Consider the following 21013-nt stretch of genomic DNA (forward strand, 5'->3'; position numbering starts at 1 on the left):
AGATGCTTTAGTTTTGTTACTGGAGTAAATGTACTTTTGCTCCTGTGATCACGTTGCGTGTGCGCGCCTAATTGCTGCAGTAAAGTAGCTGTTGTAGTAGCTGAAAGTGCTTTTTTTGAACATGAGGATCGAGTAACAACATGAGGTCGAGCTCCTCTGCTGCGCGGCTCTGCGGGTGTAAGGTTACGGGCGGGCAGGAGGACAGGACACACCTCTAGAGGGAGTGTTCCCCGGCCGGGAGGTGGAAACAAGGAGCCGACCGCTGCTCCTGCCTGAGCTGGGTCCCTTTCACATGGAGAGAGTGACTGAGTGTGTGTGAGTGAGTGTGTGCGTGTGTGAGCGAGCGGTCGCGTCTGTGGCGTCTCCAGGAGCTGTGCCACGACCGACACAGAGAGACACGGAGAGAGACAGACATGCCCGCAATGGGCGCCTCTTTACGCGCGGCCGCCCTCCTGGCTTTCGTGGTCCTCTCCGTCCTGGTGTCGCTGCTTATCGGCAGTTTGCAGCAGTTTGGAGCGAGAATAACGCGCTTTTCTAACGCAACTGTTGCTGGTGATGACGAGCAGTTTGCGTCTCTCCGCAGGGCGTTGATCTACCAACTCAACGAAAGGCGCAAAGAAATCATCCCGCTGCTTTTACCTCCACCGGGACAAACTCTCCCTTCACCACAACATTCCCAAACAAGAACTTTCAACCTGGATTCTACTTTATGGGACGAGATCGCAGGAGGTTTGAGGGAAGCGCGTCTGGATGAAATGGGCTGTGACTCTCTGCTGGACGTGCAGACGCTGCAGATCCTCGGCTCTGGATACACCAAGCTTGTTGTCAAAGTGAATCTAGCCGGAGGTCAACCGGCGGCTTTAAAGCTGGTCAACGAGCAGGGGATCGATATGGAAAAGTGTTTGGAGGATTTCAAAGACCCGCAAGGCTGCAGGGAGCTGGTGGCTTACAAGCTGAAGAAGGAGATGGTCCTCCTGCAGCGGCTGCAGCATCCAAACGTCATTAAGGTGAAACTTCTACTCTTCATCTAGAAGGAAATGTGTAATTGTGCACAGTTAAAACTACCACAAAGATGTTAAAGAGTTATTTTATAGTTCATCTAAGTCTACAGCAAAGTCAAAGTGTGTTTATTGTATTAAAATTGGAACATTATACAATATTATTCAGATTTCCTGTAATTCATGGAATCAAATCCTCTTCTCTGGCCTCTTTGTCTCCCTGTGAAGTGTCTGTAAAGCCTCATTGGCTCTGCAGGTCCTTCCTGTGTGATTAAATTAAATTCACTGAACCTCTTCTGACCCCGGGGTCCAGTGTGGCAGGGCCAGACAATGTGCCTCTGTCCTCACACCGCTGTCCCCCTTCCATCCGCCGGCCCCTCAGAATTTATTAAATCAAATCATTTACAGCCCAATTTAGAGACGAGGCGAGTGCAGTTTAGCTCCAGCGACTCCTTTCAGGCGTATGCAGATATTCACTGAGGACTAATGCGACTTTACTGTCACCACACGAGCTGGCAGAACATCGTGTCCTCTCATTTCACCACAGCGTTTGTACCACACACACTGTTTTCTCCTTTTAAATCAACAAATGTCACTGCGATAAACTTTAATACAAACCATAGCCACGTCGTCAGCAAATTCTCAGACGGTACAATCCGCCCGGCGCTGCGTTTGCTGTGACTAACTCTGGGGTGTTCTCCTCGCCGCAGCTCAAAGGTCACTGCGTGGGAGGCCAAGGAGTGTGGGGAGCGAGAGGAGGCGACGGAGGAAGAGTCACAGTCATTCTGGAGCAGGGGAGTCCTCTCCAGATGATCCAGCTGCTGCAGAGCCCCTGGGAGGACAGATTCAGGGTGAGGACTGTCTTCATTGTCCTTTTATACTACACTATCTTTGACACACACACACACTTTCACAATCCACACGCAAGCCCTTGCTTCTGGCAGACCGGAGGAGTAGAAGGCTTGAGGATGAGAAGGAGGCGGACATCTGAAACTCCCTGTCTCAGTTTGACATCTGTCCCTCAGTGTATTTGATCAGGCCGTGCTGGGAATGGAGACGGGTTCCAGAGTTAATCCACTGCAGGCTAGGAATGTCATCCTTTATACACACACACACACACAGATTTAACCCAACCCCCATCACAGGTATGTCCCCAGCAGGAGTCAACTCAGGGTGTGGACGGTCAAGCTTTGTGTTTGTCCATGCGTGGACGTATTGGAGAGAGTAAATGTCTCAAACGAGGGTCGAGGCGATCCAGTTTTTTGGGAGCAATCAAAGCCGGCGCTCCATCTGCCAGTCTCATGTCGGCTATGAGGCTCGTTCTGCTACATCATCCAAACAGAGAGGTTCATGTGATCCCCTCCGAGCTGCGCGGCCCCTCGCAGCCACCAGGTCCCATCTGCGCAGGCAACAGTAATCCAGGGGGTGTTTGGTTTCAGCCACCCCTCTCTCTCTCTCTCTCTCTCTCTCTCTCTCTCTCTCTCTCTCTCTCTCTCTCTCTCTCTCTCTCTCTCTCTCTCTGCCTCTGTTTTCCTGCTGCGTTTCGATCCCACCAAAACCGCGTTCGGGGGACTGGGCCCATTACCTAACGCTGCAGCTATGTTTGTAGTGTGACAGGGTCATTTCATGCTCTGTCAGTGTGCAACTAATGCCTCTATTTGACTATTTTTCAGGCGTCTCTCTCTCTCCCTCTCCCTCTCTCTCTCTCTTTCTTCTGTCTCCCCGTTGTTTTTTGACTTTATGATGAAGTCAGTTACATTTTTTCTCTTTTTCAATTTTGTTCTGAGTGAAGATTTACTCCGTCCAAACTATGAAGCCCTTAGGCTTTTTAGTTGCGTTTCTTAATGGGATATGAGTGATTTTTGTTGTGTTATTTATTGTCTTAAAGGTTGTAGAATATTGTAAAAAACTATAATTTGAGATCAGTTGCAGTAAGTTTATTCAATCTGAATCGTTTTGAATTTCCTATTAAATCTTTCTAATTAGTATTTAATCGTTTTATGTTTTCTTTTTATTGCAGCAACAAAGTAGCCTTGGTAAAAAAAAAAGTCAATATTTCATAATCAAACCTGTTTAAAGGGCTTAAACTGAAGGTGGTTAGGTTTTTTTCTCCAATTCTTGTTTCTGTTTGCTGTTCAGCCACATTGCTGCATGTTAGACTGAATGTTTGCACTCAGTTCAACCAAAACAAGCAGAAGTAGTTGCTAACAGATTTGTTCCACTTGAATCTCTGGTATGTTTTACCAACGTGGATTCTAAACTTCATATTGGCCCTCAGGTGTGTCTGGACCTGGTGCGGCTGCTCCACTTCCTGTCCCGCTCTCCTCTGGGCTCCGTGGCTCTGCTTGACTTCCAGCCGCGTCAGTTCGTCACCGTGTCGGGGGAGTTGAAGCTGACCGACCTGGACGACGCCAGCCCGCAGGAGCCCGAGTGCCGAGCGGACGCCGACTGCACCCTGCAGTTCCCCCACAGGAACTTCACCCTGCCGTGCTCGGCCGCAGGCGTGTGCGAGGGGCTGAACGAGAGGAGGAACATTTACAACGCCTACAGGTGAGCGAGCGGCGGCTGATAGACGTGTGATGGATGGATGGAGCGGCAGCTACAAGCACGAGTGTTTAAATATACTGTGGCCGACTGACACCTTAAGTGTTGTTGATAGTAAAGACATCCAGCTGGAGATTTGTAGGTTGATGGATGAGGTGTGATGAAGAAATTAGTAGTCTCAGTGGAAAAATGGGGCTTTTCCCTTTCTTGTGTCTTAAAAACACCTAGAGCCTTCGGTTTTTTTTGACAGTTTTATGGTCTCTATTTGTCTTCACACCAGTGTGAGACAAGACGTGTTCTCTGGGAAATATGCACACTCTCTCTCCCTCTCTCCCTCTCTCTCTCTCTCTCTCTCCCTCTCTCTCTCTCTCCCAGTCTGTCATGTCTGAATGAGCTGTCTCTGCTTTGCCTCCAGGTATTTCTTCACCTACCTGCTGCCTCACCAGGCCCCGCCCGGCCTCACACACCTGGTGGACCACATCATGAACTCCACAGGTGAGAGAGAGAGTTAGAGTTGAAGAGAGACAGAGAGAGACGTCTCGACACGAAACCTCCGCTCAGCCCATTGAAGATCAGAAAAGCAAATCGCTCCCATTATCGGCCCGTCGTGTGATGACATGCCTCAGTCTTAAGTGCTTCATTAAGAGGGCTCGGCGTGATGCCCGGTGACATTTGCGGTGTAATGAGCGTCATGCTTGTTCCCTCGGCCTCAGATCACACGACACCAGCAGAATACAGAAACAGAATCAGGAACGTTTCAGGTTTTTGCTCTTATGCTTGTTTGAAACTTAAAAACAAATCGATTGTGTGTCCAGGTGAGCTCAGCGCCGACATCAATCAGACTCTGGAGGCCTTTGAAGACATCCTCCACCTCTATAAGTCTGGCCTGCACCTGGACTCCCTCCCTCCATCTGCTCTCAGAGGTAAGACCTCCCTTTCCCCTCTTCTATACATTAACCACAGCGTCTTTCTTTATCTTTATCTTTGACTTTATCTCCGGCGAGGGAGCAGCCGCAGCCTCTTTCATTCGCTTCCAGAGACGAGTAGATTGCAGGGAGGGGACGTTTTCTCCCTCTCGGGCTGTTTTGACAGGTTTATTAGGAGGCTGTAATGAGAGGACAAGAAGTGACAAGATGGGATTAAACCTTCACGTCTCCGCCCCGGAGAAAGTAGAGCCAGTGTCCCGCGTGTGAGCAACAACACAAAAAAGCATTAAAAGACTGTTACGTCTACGTGCAGTCGTGTAGAAAGACTCATCTGCACGCCCGCCGCTCTCTTCTCTTCTCTCGGCTCGGTGAAATATTAATAACAGAGTGACCGGCCGCATTCCCGCAGCGAGCCGGACTGTTTATATAGCAGCACTTTGTGAATTTAATCACAGATCGAGGGGGGAGGGGGAGAGAGAGAGACAGAGAGAGAGAGATAGAGAGAGAGAGAGAGAGGGAGAGGGAGAGAGAGAGAGAGACCGGGCTTCGGCTTCACAGGGAGGTGCAATGAGTCAAACACCCACCGCCTCGTGTGTGTCTGTGTATGTCTGTGTGTGTGATGAGTCCTGCAAAAATGCACGCGTATGATTTCACCATAATGTGGATTGAGTTGAGGCAGAGGTGGCTTGTTGGGTGCAGGGGGGGAAGGGAGCTGCAGGAGGGAAAGGTCTGATTACTGCTCTGTAGATGTGTATCTGCTTTAACGGCCTTTTATCTGGAATTTCACGCTTTATTATCGGCAAGTTATTTTCACTTTTAAATGAGGGAAATGGAGGAAAAACAATCAGCTAAATACGCAACTAAGCTGGATAACTGAGGCCAAACAGCCGCTTATCTCATTAAGGAGGAACACATTCCTCTGAGTGGCATTATAAGTGACTGAGTGTGTGTGTTGAGAGAGTGTGTGTGTGTGTTTTCATCAGTCCTTATTTGAAATCGTTGACAGATGTTGATTCGTCGGTTATGTGGTCGTATCTTTTTTTTCTCCCCTGTGACTAATGAGATTTAATGAAGCTAAAAATCTGTTAATCACACCGAGTGTGTTGATAATAAGATGCAGTCCGCAGGTATTGATCCACCAAAAAGGGAAATTAAAATGTTAAAGCGGCACGAGAGGTGAAGAAAGAGAGTTCAGGGAGTTTTGTTGGTGCTTAAGAATGGAACTTAACTTAAGAATGGAGGTTAAAGAGTTCCCGAAGAGTTTCAAAAATATAAACGCTTGATTTGACGTGGATTCATGTGGCGTACAACAGGCGTTTCCTCTGAGCTTTGTTTTAAATGACCTTATATAAATGTCTCTCTCTCTCTCTTTCTCTCTCGCTCTCTCTCTCTCCCGCCCTTTAGCTGGGCTGCAGGCCTCATTTTTCCCCCTGAGCTGGATCGTCTAAGTACTCTTTCTACTTTCTCTCTCTCTCTCTCTCTTTCTCTCTCTCTCTCTCTCTTTCCCTCTCTCTCTTTCTTTCTCTCTCCTTCTCTTCACTCAAACCCAGAAGACAGAAACTTGTGTCTTTTTAACAATACACTCCCACATACACATACAAGCACACACACACACACACACACACACACCAGCTCCGGCCATTTAGGAAGGTTAACAGTTTGTAACGGCGTGCCTCTTCCTTAAGCACTCACAGAGTAGACATTGTCCTGCTCTGGTGTGTGGAGAGTGTGTGTCGGTTCCTGTGTGTGTGTGTGTGTGCGCGCAGGCATATGCGTGCATTCTTCTCTCTTATGGTTCGCGCTAATGCGTAGCAGATGATTTAAGAGCGTATCCACAAGACGTCTGACTGAAGGAATTATAATGATGAATGTAACGGCAAATGTTGGGGAGGAGGAGGAGGAGGAGGAGGAGGAGGACGGTGGAAATCTGCCGTTTTCACCATGAAGCAACAGATTGTTGGAGGAGAGGCGAAACATAAGCCGCTCTTACTTTCTCCTCAGATGGACCACAGTGTGCTGTAGGCGGTCCTGCATGAGTATGAATGAGGTGTGAACAAGACTGTTAGCTATTATCTGTATGAAACTAAATTATGTTGAAAAAAGATGTTTGAGGATGGTGTATCCTGACATGAAAGGGGGGGGGGGTCTGCGTGATCTGAAATGGAGTCAAGAATCGGGGGCCTATATGTTGGAGCTTCCAGCTTTGTCGGCACCGCAGCTGCGTGTATGTACGGCGGGGATAGAAAGGTCAGCTTTGTCCAGTGTGCTGTATCTGTATGGATGGCTTTCATTCCCATCCCGGGAAGAAAAAAATGAAGGGCCGGGAAAAGTGCAGGGAAGAGCGAGCGGAGGAGAAGCCCCCGGTCTGCATAGTGTAGTGTGTGAGTGTGGGTGAGAGACGCTGCGCACAACGTGCTGGGACGGGACGGCACTCAGGTCGTCTCATCTGTGTAGACTGGACCAGGTACACAGTAAAGGACGCAACAAACAAAAGAACATACTGCTTCTGTCTGTAACGGCTGACTGAATACTTTAGTGAAATGTATTAGTGTTGTGGTAATTTTTCATAATAAAATAAAGTGTGATAAATGTGATTCTTCTCCAATAAGTCAAACATTGTGGATGTAAACAAACCACAGTCACACTATTTAGCAACCTTGCCTAAATATTATTCTTGTTTAATGATTTATATTTGTCTCATCTCTGTGTTAAAGGCAGAACTCTGGAATGTAAACTCAAATATGTCAGGTTTAAACTTTTGTTTCATATATTAATCTATTTTAACACATTCTGTGGGTTTTGCTTTAAACCCTTTCATTTAGTTTCGTAATGAGTGTTTTTATGCCTTTTATGGATTTAATCCCCTAATCCGAGTGTCTTCTGCCGGTTGGCGCTCTGTTTGCATGGTAAAGTCTCGTCTTCACCTTCAGCCTCTCCTTTTCACCGCGCTCTTATCTGTATTCTCTTCATTGGCTGCTGTGCTGATCTAGTTTCCCCGCCGGGAGCATTAAAGTTTCATCTGGTCTCCCGAGAGCTCTTTAAAAATCTCTCAGTGGCCTCATGTATTGAAGTGCTCTCTCTTCTCTCCTGCGGTTAGATTACAGCGTGATGCGAGGCATGGGGACCTCGGGGAACGTGGAGTACCGCTGCTGGCCATCCTACAGCCAGCAGGGCTGCGTGCTGTCGGTGCACAGCGCCCAGGAGGCGGCGTCCATCTGCAGCAGCCACTCTCACTGCACCAGCTTCAGCCTCAGCGGACACAAAACCTGGACGGGTGAGTAAACCACGAGGAGGAGGCTGGAACCAATCAAATCCTCCTCCCTGGCTCTCATTTACCTTCACTTCTCTTATCTGATCCTCAGTAGCTGTTCTCAGATTACACCTATAGAGCCTCGTGTTACAGGAAATTATCATTCTAGTCACAATTAATCTCTTCAGGCACTTTAAATGGGCACACAGATGTATGAGACTATATCTGTAACCGTTGGCGATGTTATTCAGTGTACACGAAGGTTAGAACTTTGATTCTTCTCCGTTTAAGGCAATAGTTCTGTGTTCTCTTCAAACATCATGTTAACGCCACAATCAGAGTGAAGCTGGCACAAGTCGACATCTGTTTGCCGGATAAATTGCGCAATCCTAATTTGATTGACTCCAACATGTGAGCTCATGGATATTTGGTCAGTGAGGGAATTCTATTAGTTCTGTCCCTTTCCTGTCCGTTAGAGTTTAGTGTGCAGATTAACACACTGATCGCTGCTTATCAACCATTTCCAAGATTCTTCTCGGCCCTCAAGTTGCTAAAGTTGAATTTCCTGTCAAACGGCTTCACATTCATTTGAGCTCTCTTGTTGGAAAACCACACTTGGAACACAAACGATAAGAAACTTCTTGCTTTCTTGGCAGCCGACTGTGAAATGTCTGGTGTCAAACACACCAGCGAGGGAGTTTTCACAGCGGCCTCTGTATGCAACTGCGGTGTATTGATAAAGATCTCAAGCAAGTTTCAAGTCTCTGCATGCTGATTTTTTTTTATATCCAAATGAAATGAATGGAAAGCAGTGGCTGCCAATGCTTAAGCCTGCTTATTTACTGTTTAGATTGCAGTTTTGAACATTGCAGACCACAGCGTTATTAAGGACATGTGTGCTGTGGTGTTTATGTGGCTCTTTCATCTGGTCTGCAGGTCGCCTCCTGGCCTCTTTCAGGAGCAGCTTCAGCCACATGGAGCCTGACGCCACATCCGAGGTGTACGTGAGGAAAAGCAAAGCCGCCCAACCTCCTCCAGTGTGATCCCAAGAACAAACGGGGGTGATCCTGTTGCTGTTCAGCTGCGGTCGGACAGGAGATAACAACCGGTGACATGAAGCGGGGAGGGGTGAAGGGGGGGGAGGGGAAGGGAGAGGGGGCACGTTGCGCTTAAGATGAGAATTGTGCCCATATGAACATAATGAACGCGGTCACGCTCTGTGGATTTGCAGGAGGAGCGTCGGGGCCGAGCAGGAGGCGTTTGAAGTGAGGCAAGTGAATGTGATGTATTTATAGGGCCTCAGCTCAGTGACTGTTTGATCTGCCTGCCAGCTCACTGCATCTGCCAACTACTATTTAAAGGGATTTCCCTTCAGGTACAATTAGGGAGGGAGAGCCTCGACCCCTCTACATTTTTTTTTTCTACCTTGTCTTTATCCTCCATGTGTGTTGGCTTTAGTTGCGAGGCCGAGTCCCTGTAGTGGATTTTTAAGCCAAAGAAGTAATAAGAACAGCCACCGCAGCTCGCCGTTTGAAGCCCGGGGACGAGAAAAGAAAACAAGCTCTTATACAAATCCACTTTGATGTTAATGCGCTGAGGTTGTGGCTGTTTTTGCACGGTTCTCTGGCTAAGCTGCACTGTAGTATGAGATGGCAGCAGCCATGAAAGCATTTACACATCAACAATGAGCAACCCTGATTTAAACCATTCCATTCCCCTTTGTTTCTACCTACTAATGTAAACTTAGATGATAAAGGTTAGTTCATAAATATTTATAGGATGAACTGAAATGTACTTGTTCTTACGTGATTGTGCGTTGTGTGTTATGTACACCTTGTGGGTGAAGCTTTTATTTTCAATGAAAAATTATTCAATTCAGATTTTTTTTATACTTTGTTTATCAGTGTACAGTTTTACACTTTGTATTTGTATAAATGTATAGTTTCTACTTTTTGCTACCTTGGTCATTTGCATTTTAGTGTAAATATACGTAACTTCCATTAGCACCTTTATGTGACTGTGATCTTTCAATGGAACAAAACCCATCATTTACGTGTGTGTGTGTCTGTGTGTGCGGGGGAGGGAGAAGCCTCCATGTGCATACTGACTTGGTTTGTGTGTGTTTAAGTCTTACGTGTGCTCGCGTGCCCCCACATCTTCAATCTGAGCACCTCGGGTGCTCCGCAGAGTTTGCACAATACCAGAGGAATGCATTGAAAAGCTCTGTCATGCTGAGCTCATTATGAGCCTTAATTAATACATGTAAATGAGCCGGCTTACTGGGCCTTTCTCATGGTGAGAGAGGGGGCATGACTGTAAGACAAAGGCAGTCATCAAGACAATCAGAGCTAAATCTGCGGTTTGCACACGAATGGGCTCGCCATCTGTGCCTGCAAGGAGCAACCTGCTGAGGCTGAGATAAGGGCAGGACTGAGTGGAGGCCTGCAGGGTGGAGGACTGCAGGAGTGGGGAGGTCAGGACTTGTAGCATCAGAGTTAGTCAACTACAGAGTGTGTGAGAGGAGACAAAGGCCCTCAGTCCTGCCGCGCCTCCTCTCCTTCTACATGTCTGAATGCTTTAATAAAGGCAGAATTTAAAACACTTACATCTTCCATTTATTTTTTCATAATTGACCCAGGAACATCCCGGTAGGACAAACAGGAACTCATGGACTCATTTATTCAAACTCCATAGCAGCTAAACAAAGCTATCATGAGCAGATGTAGGCCAGATATCTGAATGTAGGAACTTCAGCCATGCTAGCACCAACATGAAGGGGCACGTCCTCCCGACAAATTACACTTTTATGGCTGGGACACCGTGGAGGCCTGGGGGTCCTCTTTGCCTCATGTTGGCCCCTTGTTGTCTGGACAAAGCTGGCTGATTAGAGTCTGATTATGGAGATAAGGAGTTCTCTCTGATAAGATAAGAGCAAGCCGGCCTCGCCGCGCCAACGGAGCGAGACTGACGAGACGGACTGGGATAGCACACACACACACACACACACACACACACACACACACACACACACACACACACACACACACACACACACACACACACACACACACACACACACACACACACACACACACACACAGACCACCACCCCAGCCTGTGTTTTATCTGTGCAGCGAGCAGACATAAAACCAGACCAAAGGATCAACCCGCAACTGCTGAAAGGCACGAAACCCGAAGAAAGACGCTGAAATCGCTCATGTCTCAAGAATTTGGAAAAGCAACAAAAGAAGCTAATAAATAATTGACCTACTTTGACGCCAGAACCCCGACACTTATAACATATGAATATAACAGAGACCAAAGTGTGGAAACTGAAGAACCCGAGCGCTTTGGCAGTAATCGTTCACACTGATAACACAGAGGAGTTACACATTTCTCCACTTTCTCCCAATTTAAATTTATTGAACCTCACAGCTGCGGCTTCTTCCTCCTCCACGTCGGCGCGGAGACGGGAAACTTTCTGGCGCCGTCCCTGGTTTGTCTTGGCACTCAGTCCGACATCGCTAATGGACACTCGCACGTGTTTTGAAAAAGCATTTTTTCAACACGCTAAAATGTTTTGAAAGTCATTATTCTGCATCAGGAAACAGCCGGCGGATCTGTTTGCTTCATCGGCACAACAATGCAGCTTTATTCTACGTTCTTGGGGGGTTTGCTCGAGGTTCTCGGGGGGGTTTCTGGAGGTTTTTGGGGTTAGTTTGAGGTTCTAGGGGTTTGCTACAGGTTCTCGGGGGTTGGCTGGAGGTTCTGGGGGGTTTGCTGGAGGTTTTGGGGGTCTTTCTGGAGGTTCTGGGGGGTTTGTCTGAGGTTTTGGGGGGTTTGTTTGAGGCTCTCGGGGGTTTGCTGGAGGTTCTCTGGGTCTCCTGTGGTGGTTTCCATTCTTCACCTCAGCAGAGAGAGTTCTACTCTCCTCTGTTGAGTCTGAAACTATTCCCCTTCCTGCTCTTGCTTTGTTTATTTAGCTGTAAAAAATATGTCTGGCTTTTTGAAGTTTGAGGTCGGCCAAAGCTGTTTTTGTTTGTTTTCCTATTCTAACCGTGGCTTGTTTGGGGGGGAAGGTCTTTATCTCTGCATCTTGGTTAAACATCTTAAACCTTCTGTGTCATGGCCGTCCTGGTTTTCATGTGGCGCAGTGCCTCTCTGTCTGTCCTGCCTGAGAAACATGTCATTGACAAGTTTTTCAGAGTTGAGGGAATGAGCGGCGGGGGGTGTGTGTGTGTGTGTGTGTGTGTGTGGGGTGGGGGGGATTGTTTTTTCTGCTGGGCTCCATGCCGCCGCGTTTCTGTTTTTTTAGTTTCCAGTTTCAGCCCGACTTCTTTCCGTCAGTTTTATTCATGACCTCCATCTGGAAATAATATGTATTCATGAAAACAAGCCCTCAGCAGTTTTAGGGAAGAGTTGCACGTATATGTGTGTGTCTGAGCCTGTGTGTGTGTGTGGGGGGGACATTGTTGCCTCCTCTGTGCGGCTCAGGCTTCACTGGAGAAGCCGCCAGTATAACATCGTTAGCACGCTGAGTAAGACGTGTATGACTAAACTTCAGCTGGAACCCAAACCCTCCTGCATCCTCCACTTCTTAAATCTTCGCAGTGACTCGTTGGCCGCCCGAGTCTTTGACACGGCACGGTGAACTTTTTAAGCTTTTTAACACCGCAGCCGTTGGGAGAAGTTGCGTGTCGGGGCAGTTTGACCTCGGCTGCGACTTAACAATATGCATTAACCTGATGAAAGCCTGCATAGTTTGTGTGCAGGAAAGAAGATCTGGTTTGTGTTTGAGCGGCCGGTCTGTGACAGCGAGATAGAGCAGATATTCACTCGGCTCCGGGGGCCGTAACAGAAACGCCTCTGTGCCCGTCTGCGCCGCTCGGCCCGCCGTACACAGGAGACGGGGGCCCGCCGGTCACACCTGAGAGCCTCTGAAGAGCAGCCAGACATTTAGCCGCTCTGGCCCCCGAACACAGAGCGGCTCAGTCTGCAGGCCTCCACTGTCTGTCTGTCTCTCTGTGAGTCTTGACGGGTCTAAATTACTATTTGTCTGTCTGCCGCGGAGCCGATACGATCCTTTGGAAAAGCTGTAATGACTTTAACAGACCCTGAAGGAGAGACTGAGTGTGTGTGTGTCTGTGTGTGTGTGTGTGTGTGTGTGAGAGAGAGCAAAAGACAGGTTTTCATTTCTCGCTGTCTGCCTTTTTTTGGGAGGTGGGGGTGTGGCTGGATCATGTTTTAAAAGCCCTGAAGTTAACCTCAGTCAAAAGGTTTATACCTCCGCCGCTAAAGCCACAGACGCATCTTCAAAGGTGTCATGGCTGCGCCGCCGTATCCAGTATCATCTCCAGCGCTGGAGCAGAGAGACGGAATCAAAGGGAACACGCTGGTGTCTATCAGGCGGCGTAACAGCACACTGACGTCTGCTTCATTCCTCTGCTCTCCTGTGTGCTGAAGCCTGTGGGCCTCACAAAGCTGCAGCCTCGGTGTTTTGGGTGAAATGTACCTTTAACTGGCCGTGTGAGGACAGCAGAGCGTCTCGGTTATGAGATCCACACATGTGCTGCTGCTGTCTCACCCCCCTCTCTCTCTTCCTCACCGCTCCATCCATCATGTGGAGACTCCCGTGTCTCCTTCCTCTCCACCCGTCATCCCCACCGCCACCCCCACCTTCAGGCCAAAACCTCTATAGCTCTACTATTAATTTAGGCCTCAGCCACTGCTGTTAAATTGTTCCATTCCACACATGACTCCAACGTTCCATCGTTGTCCTCCTCCTCCTCCTCTTCGCCTCCTTCTATGGATCCCTCCTTCACTCCGCAGCGCAAAACTTCTGTGAAGCATCTGGAGTTTCCCCCGTCTTTCAACTGGCTGAGACCTGAGGGCAGGGCTGCCAATGATCAGGGTGTGTGTGTGTGTGTGTGTGTGTGTGTGTGTGTGTGTGTGTGTTGTCAGCTACCACCGCAGTTCAAATCAAAGTACTTGCCTTTTGTTGCGAGCTCTGGAATCCCCTCCGTCACACCTCGGCCATTTCTCAGTGGGGGGGTTAGAGAGAGAGAGCGAGAGAGAGAGAGATACTGTAACACACTGAGTTACAGACTTTCACACAAATGATACACAGTATAAAAATTCCTGAGCTCACATTTCTCGCCTACAATCTATTTGTTTATTTTTAGGTGTAAAGTCATTTGCACATCTATTCCAGTCCTGTGCTGGTGGAGTTACTTGGGATTTCTTTGCATTTGACCGCATTTCAAAGTAAAGTTGTACTTTTTACTCCATTCCAATTATTTTTTTCACTGAAGTAACTGTTAACTCAGCAGGATAGGGATTTAGATTGGAAGGATTTTAAGAATTTATTTTAGTGAATTGAAGCAGGAAAGCCCTAAAATTTCAGTCATATTGGTGATTTCATTCAAAACTCACCAGAATAATGTCAGAGTGGATTTTCATGTATATGTTAATTAAATTAATTTAACACTTTAACAGGGACCATTCCTCTCAATGAGCTTCTCACTTGGGTACTTGAGTCTATTTAAATAACAATACTTACTTAAGTAGAATGATATCCAGGACCTGATAGTAGTGTTGGAAAGATAATGGAGTTTTCTTGGCAGCATTAGTTCTTTAATTTAAGTAAAAGGATTTGCGTTGGTTCTTCTCTACTGTTGACAGGCAGCTGGAGCGGCTCTGTGATCTCCCACTCACTCTGTCTGTGAGGCTTCAGCTGCTCTGTGCAGGTTGTTAAACCTGTGAACTGCAGTTCTTTGCCACAAGTCCCCAATTAGGGTTCTGCCCACACGGTCATAAAACAGTTAGTGAAATCATTCTGGGGCTGTTAGATTTAACACTATTAAGAGTTCATTAGTACCTGCACACACAACTGCTGCTGCAGGCTCATTAACATGCAGCCGCAGCAGCAGGAAACAATGAGATGCGCTCAGATTCATCAAGTTAATGTTTGTCTATTGACTGCAAAACATAAAAAAAACAGGATGGTAATTTTGGTGGCCTGTGCACATTTTGTGGTTACAACAAATTAGTGTTATACGTGAAATTTCAGAGGTTACAACTAATTGATATGAATACAAACACCGTGTTAGAAAGCAGAGCTGGGCCTGATTTTGTAATAGCAGTAATCTTTACTTTAATCCTCCAAACAGATGATTTAATAATACTTTCCTTGTCATGCACATGCAGGCTGTTGGAGTGTGTGTGTAGGCGTATTCACGACCCAGAAAGCAGGTTTGTCCAGCAGAGCTTCGGCTGTGTGCGCTGGAGTCTTTTGTGTAAGAACTCAGGCTCCCTGCAGAAAGCCAACAATAACCAGGAGACGTGTATGCATGCCGGAAAACTCTTATTAAAGCACTTTACAATGTAATTAAGCATAATTGCAGGAGCAGCTTGAATGCCGCAGAGCGTATTACCTCAGCTGAAGTTACTGCTTGTGATCATTAGTGTGTAAAAGCAGGCGCGGTGGTGGGACGGTCCACATTCTGTTTGCCAGAGCGCGAGGGGTCCAGAGGTCTTCAGAGGGTGAAGGTTTAGGTTACGTTTGCCAAAGAGCCCTCAAGCTCTTCTGCAAACAAGAGTTGGAGATCAAACATCAAAGATGGTCCTGGGTGTTAAGGCCTGTGTGTGTGTGTGTGTGTGTGTGTGTGTTTGTGTGTGTATGTGTGTGTGGATGGGGGCAGGGGGTGACTGACAGGTCTGGAGGACAGATAGCAGAGCAGGAAGTCAACTACATCGTCCCTGACCTGCAAATGGAAAGCTGTACGTTCAAATCTGTAGATAACCCCGTTTAGTCTAAACAAAAGTAAACGCACGTATACACAGACATGCCATCTGACTGACACACACACACACACACACACACACACACACACACACACACACACACACACACACACACACACACACACAAAGTCACACTCTCTGGACCTTTGCTGCCTCGTGATAATCCGCCAGTCAAGTGATAAAAGGTCAGCTGAGCGAGCTGAAAAGCAATTCGGGAAGGAGTTAGTGTAAAGGTCAGCGGCGAGCTTAGTGGAGCTCAAGCACAAGGAGCCAACGAGGAACATTTGTATTTGCTCGGGCGGGTCACTAATCTGTACAACAGCATGAAGTGCCTGACAAGCGTGTCTCTTTGTCTCCTCCATCATGAAAGCAGAAACAAAGACAGCTGTGATCTTTTCATCCTCTCCTTTTCTACCCACAGTTCCTCTCTGTGTTTTCCTTACTGGCTTCTTTTGCAGTGAACTCATTTCTGTCTCCGTCTGTCCTCTTACCTTCGTCTCTACCTGCAGGAAATAAACCCAGAATGCTGAGATTTAGCTTAGCCCTCGAAAAAAATTATAGTCTTAACTTGAGCACGACGTCATGTGACCCAAGAAATGTTCCTGGCATCCAGGCCAAATGAGCGACTTTAACATTTCCCCTGATGTAGAGGAGAGATTATACAATGAAACACCAGCGCCCCCTGCAGGAAGGACATGACAGTCCTTCTAGAAATGCTTCACTGTTGTGGAGTCTTGGCTGGTTTGGAACAAATTGGTTCCCAGAGGCGACTCACTGGGACTTGGAGAGTTTCAGTCTTAAGCTTTGAGAGAGAAAATATGTAAATGAGGATACATTTTCAGTTGTAAGGAGTGTGGCCCTTTTTTCTGTTGTCTTTTCTTTTCAGTGGTTTGTTGTATGTAGTAGAGGCATGAGAAAGTCCATGGAATCATATCTAAAATGGCCTGCTGTGTTCAAGGGAAACAGAATCCCAGGGGAGGACGACTTGGTTTTAAATTTAGAGTCCAATGGCTCATTGTGGAACGTGTGACTGACAGGTCTGCTGGCCACTGCTCAGCTGAGAAAGGAGGAGGGGGGAAATGGAGAGCAGGAAGAAAGCTAAACACTGAGAGGGAGAGACGGCTGCGGGAAAACCAGCAGGCCGCAGGAACTCGACTGCCGAGTGAAGATCCTCTCCTCCATCATGTCTGACTGTGAGGGACTACGGGAGGGTGAGAGAGAGAGAGAGAGAGAGAGAGAGAGAGAGAGAGAGAGGGAGAGGGAGTGGTAGAGAGAGAGAGAGTCATCATGGCTCTGTGGATGTGATGTGTATGTGCTAGGTTGACATGTGGGTACATGAGATGTTTGTGTGACTAAACTTCCTTCTGTAAACTTGTGTACTGACTGTTCACATCTCAGCCGAGGACGACATAATCTATAGAATTCTTTACAATGATACTGATGATGCTGCTTTACCTAATGCTGCTTTAATCTTTATATCTCAAGATTCAGTATTTTTATTCCTATTCCACTGAAATAAGACTCAAAGATCCTCGTTTTCTAACAACTCTCTCTCCATCCATGTTGTTATGAACTTTGTCTTCCATAAGTGCAGCTCAGCCAGCGGGGATCCAGCCAGAGAAAGGAGCCGGATCACTGCCTGTCCTTATATGGGAACTTGAAATGATTTCCCCCTGCGTTCCATCAGAAATGATGCTGTGTGACTTTTGCAGAGGTTTGAAGATGAAGGAGAGAGAGAGTGAGAGTGAGAGAGGAGAGAGAGGAGCTGGATGGATGGAGGGAGGGAAGATGGTAAACATGTCACATAGCAAAACGCAGATGGTTTATAGCAGGGAAAGGTTTGTTTATATTAAGCCGTTTGTGATTTAGTCTGCTTCAGAGTTAATGGGACAAATGGCATACAGTGTGAAGAGTGTGTGTGTGTGTGTGTGTGTGTGTGAGTGTGTGTGTGTGTGTGTGTATGCTAGCCAAACTTTAAGCAAAGGATAACTTCCCACAAGCTGTGAGAAGAGCTGAATAAATAATGTAATGTTGCTTTTGTATCTCTCTCTCTCTCTCTCTCTCTCTCTCTCTCTCTCTCTCTCTCTCTCTCTCTCTCTCTCTCTCTCTCCCTCACCCTTCCTTTCGCTTTATCTCAACTCCATCTTCCCTCGCTGCCCTTTTATCTCCTCCTTTTCCTGTTTGTCTCTTCTGTGATCGCTCTTCCTTCCTTCTCCCGGCTCAATCCATGCATGATTCCTCCCTTCAGATTAATTGCAGTATGAAAGATGTCTGAGTTTGTCACATAAACATTCAGCCTTTGCAGCAACTGCCACATCTCTGACCTGCGTCTGTATTCTGTATATGCTTTTACAGCACTTGAAGCCAGACCAGAACGCTTCACAGCTACATTAATCAGAATATAAGAATTTGTGACATCTTTGTAAACTTTGGGATCTGTGAAAGGTCTTGAGGAATTTAAGGTGGACTGAGCTGAACATGTCTGAGCGCTGAGTCATCCGTAGGGAACAGGGCAGAACAGAACTCGTGATTGCTGTACATTTATTTGGTTTGTATAAGTTAGTTATATAAGTTTCCTGGAGCAAAACGAAAGCACATTTATGTCTGAATTACGTTGCGATGGGAAATGATCACATTTTCTCAAATTAAGCTTCTAATATTACAATCAAACTTTATATCTATATTTAAAACCTTTTGTTCTTGAGAATGTTGTGTTGATATTGATGTCATGGCTGGTTTGTTATGTGGGTTTCATTCATTGGAGCACAGCAGGCAGCGTTCCCACTGTTATCCTGCAGGTGGCAGTGTTGACATAGTTTCTCAATGATAGTGCCTGCACACTGAGGACAGCATAATGAGAAGGGACAAATGAAATATAAGAGAGAGGATGTGGGGGTCGGGGCAGAAAAGGCTTAATGGGAGAGAAAGGCCGGGGGAGAGAGAGAGAAGTGGAGATGAATGACAAAAGAAGCGGCAAGTGAAAGAGGGGCAGGACAGAGAGAAAATGAAAGAGAAGCAGAACTGTGGGGTGGAAAATGAAAAGCACCACTGGAGGATGAGATGTATGGAGACAGAAAGTAGAGCTGACAGATCTGTAAGAGACAAACGGCACCAACACCAAGTCTGTCCAATACTCGTGTGTGTGTGTGTGTGTGTGTGTGTGTAGTCAGAGATGAAGATGGCTTCATCACCCGTTGAAAACAGCTTGCACAGAAGATGAGGAGAGGCTGTGGCCTTGCCGGTGTCATCCATCAGTGATGTACCTGAACCTGGCTGATGGGTCAGAAGGTGCAGTGGAGGAACAAACATGGAGGAGGAGGAGGAGCGAGATCACAGCTTACACTGCAGCACACTACGGCCCATCATGTGCCTGATTTCCTCAGCAAAGTTTATTTTTGGACGCATCGATCCAAAGGCCAAGCGTCTGACTTTGGAGACGACTGGAAAGGTGGAATATTGAGAGAGGGAAGCTGGTGAAGCAAAACAAGAGGAAGATAACACCGTGTGATAAAGCAGCATGCACGCTCCCTCCTTTGGTCAGATCAACCGTGTGTGTGTGTGTGTGTGTGTGTGTGTGGAGTTCTTGGCTGTTGTGGAAGTGGGGGAAGGGTGTACATGGATGTTTCAGCAGCCAAGTCAGTTGTGATTAATGTTGTTGTCGCTTGAGAGAACACCCAGCCTTGGATATTGTGAATGCGTGTGTGTGTATGTTTCCATACATTTACAAACCCCAGCAGTGTTGGATTGATGAGGTGGATGTAGACAGGAAGTAACAGGAACTGGTTAACAGATTGAAATGTGTGTGAGTGACCTGCATGGTGCTTTTGTTTCTCACCATTTGTTTCTATCGTCTGCACTTCGTTGAGCAATTTCAACTTCTCTGTCCAACTTCTGCCTCATTAGCATATAAATTACATGTAGAGATTTCATTTTGGTTTACTGCCGTACGTTAGTCCCCACTTGTACTGCATCATTAGTGCAGAGGAGAGGTTGTGCATTAGGAAGGAGGAAGGAAAGAAGGAGGCGTCAAAGGTTGCCCCAGAGCCTCCAAGGGCTCAATTTACACCTGCAGTGTGATTTAATGTGGTGCCATAATGTGATGGCTGCCGATACATTAACTGTAGGTCAGAGTGGCCCCACTTTACTGCCACTTATGTTCTGCTCAGAAAAACTACTGTGTAATCTCAACAGAGCAAGAACGTGAAAAGGTGACCATCTCATTGTGAAGGAGAAGAAGGAGACTGTTTCTTGCTGTTCCATATACAGGAAACTTAAGGTGCTAGTCTTGTGTTTACATTAAGACCAATGATTTACTTTTTTAGGAACAGGAATTCAAAAGTAAGACAGTCCTCCACAGCTCTCATTAGAGCCTTGGGACTTAGTTTAGAGCCAACAACTAACTAACTAACGGCTCCATTCCATTCCAAATAGACGCCATTAGTGTGAATATCATAAAGGTTTATTGCTTCCCCCTGTACTGTTCCTGCTATGAACTCTGTCTGTGTTTAACAGTCAACATGGAGCCACAGTTTCGGATCAATTTACAACTAGGTCAATATTAAGATTAAGCCTCAGGATATGATTTAGATATGGTGAACATTTCCAGCAATGACAGCGAGTGAAATCACATGATGGTTAGTTTACCTCACACAATGAAACTTATTTAAATCTGCTCTTTTGTGCGATTCAGAAACCCTTTGCGAAACATAGAACATTGGAGATCTGCTGATGGAACCCACTATCACAAAAAGGCGACTGGCTTCAGTTTGAGTATTTATGTCGGACAGCCGATATGAGGTGTCACCAATCAACGTGTGACGCCTTCAAACCATACACTGCAATCCAATACACCTTCTGATTCTATCTATATCTACATCTATAAGGCAACGCCTCCATGCTGTTTGACTGACAGGTTCATATTTCCTACAGCAGCAGGATCGGCTGAGGCTTACAAACTATTTACAGTCCACACGCACAAACTCCCTCCCTCATGTAAAGTGACTTAGGGACTAAACATGAGCTTTTTTTGCACGATCATCGCCCCACATTCAGCAGCAGCTGTAGCAGGACTCGCTGCTTTATTTAATGTCTGAGATGATCGAGCACAACTTCACAGCTGAACCACTTTCACTGTACTCATTAAAAAGTGCCCATTCCTTCTCTAAAATCCTTTAAGATGAGTGTAAATCTGGGCTCTGGTCGTATATTTCTACACACTTAATGCTATTAGAGACCAAGACCAGGAGACTGTATCAGAAACATAAGTGGTGACCCAGTTTGCTTCAATCGTGGCATCATTATTTGGCATTGTGGCTGCGAGTGTGGCAGCAGTGTGCCGCAGTGCCATTTTCTGTGTCTGTGTGTGTGTGGGTGTGGGTGTGTGTGTGAAGCCTCGCCTCATCTCCGCGCTCATATCACAGAAATATTCAGTTGGTTAGCTGACTTGTGTATTTGTGTATATCCACAGCAGAGGACACAGTGAAGCACTGATA

At 46.7% G+C, this 21013-nt stretch overlaps 2 protein-coding genes across 2 annotated transcripts in view; both read left to right on the top strand.

The window, feature by feature from the left end:
• Positions 1-236: 236 nt before the first annotated feature.
• Positions 237-9923, top strand: pkdccb (protein kinase domain containing, cytoplasmic b). Its single transcript, XM_076165643.1, has 7 exons — positions 237-1007; positions 1709-1849; positions 3277-3548; positions 3958-4037; positions 4358-4465; positions 7566-7742; positions 8655-9923. The coding sequence occupies exons 1-7, from the start codon at positions 414-416 to the stop codon at positions 8759-8761; spliced, it is 1479 nt and encodes a 492-aa protein (XP_076021758.1). The 5' UTR covers positions 237-413; the 3' UTR covers positions 8762-9923.
• A 6673-nt stretch (positions 9924-16596) lies between these two features.
• eml1 (EMAP like 1) overlaps positions 16597-21013 on the top strand; it is a 34208-nt gene continuing 29791 nt past the window's right edge. Inside the window, exon 1 of the mRNA XM_076165634.1 lies at positions 16597-16732. Within this exon, the coding sequence (XP_076021749.1) occupies positions 16705-16732 (28 nt within the window). The 5' untranslated portion in view covers positions 16597-16704. The remainder of the gene's footprint in view (positions 16733-21013) is intronic.

The sequence above is a fragment of the Genypterus blacodes genome, unplaced genomic scaffold (assembly GCF_046128005.1).
Source record: "Genypterus blacodes isolate CSIRO-AG114 ecotype Tasmania unplaced genomic scaffold, CSIRO-AGI_Gbla_v1 ptg000147l_1, whole genome shotgun sequence".
Taxonomy (NCBI): Eukaryota; Metazoa; Chordata; class Actinopteri; order Ophidiiformes; family Ophidiidae; genus Genypterus; species Genypterus blacodes.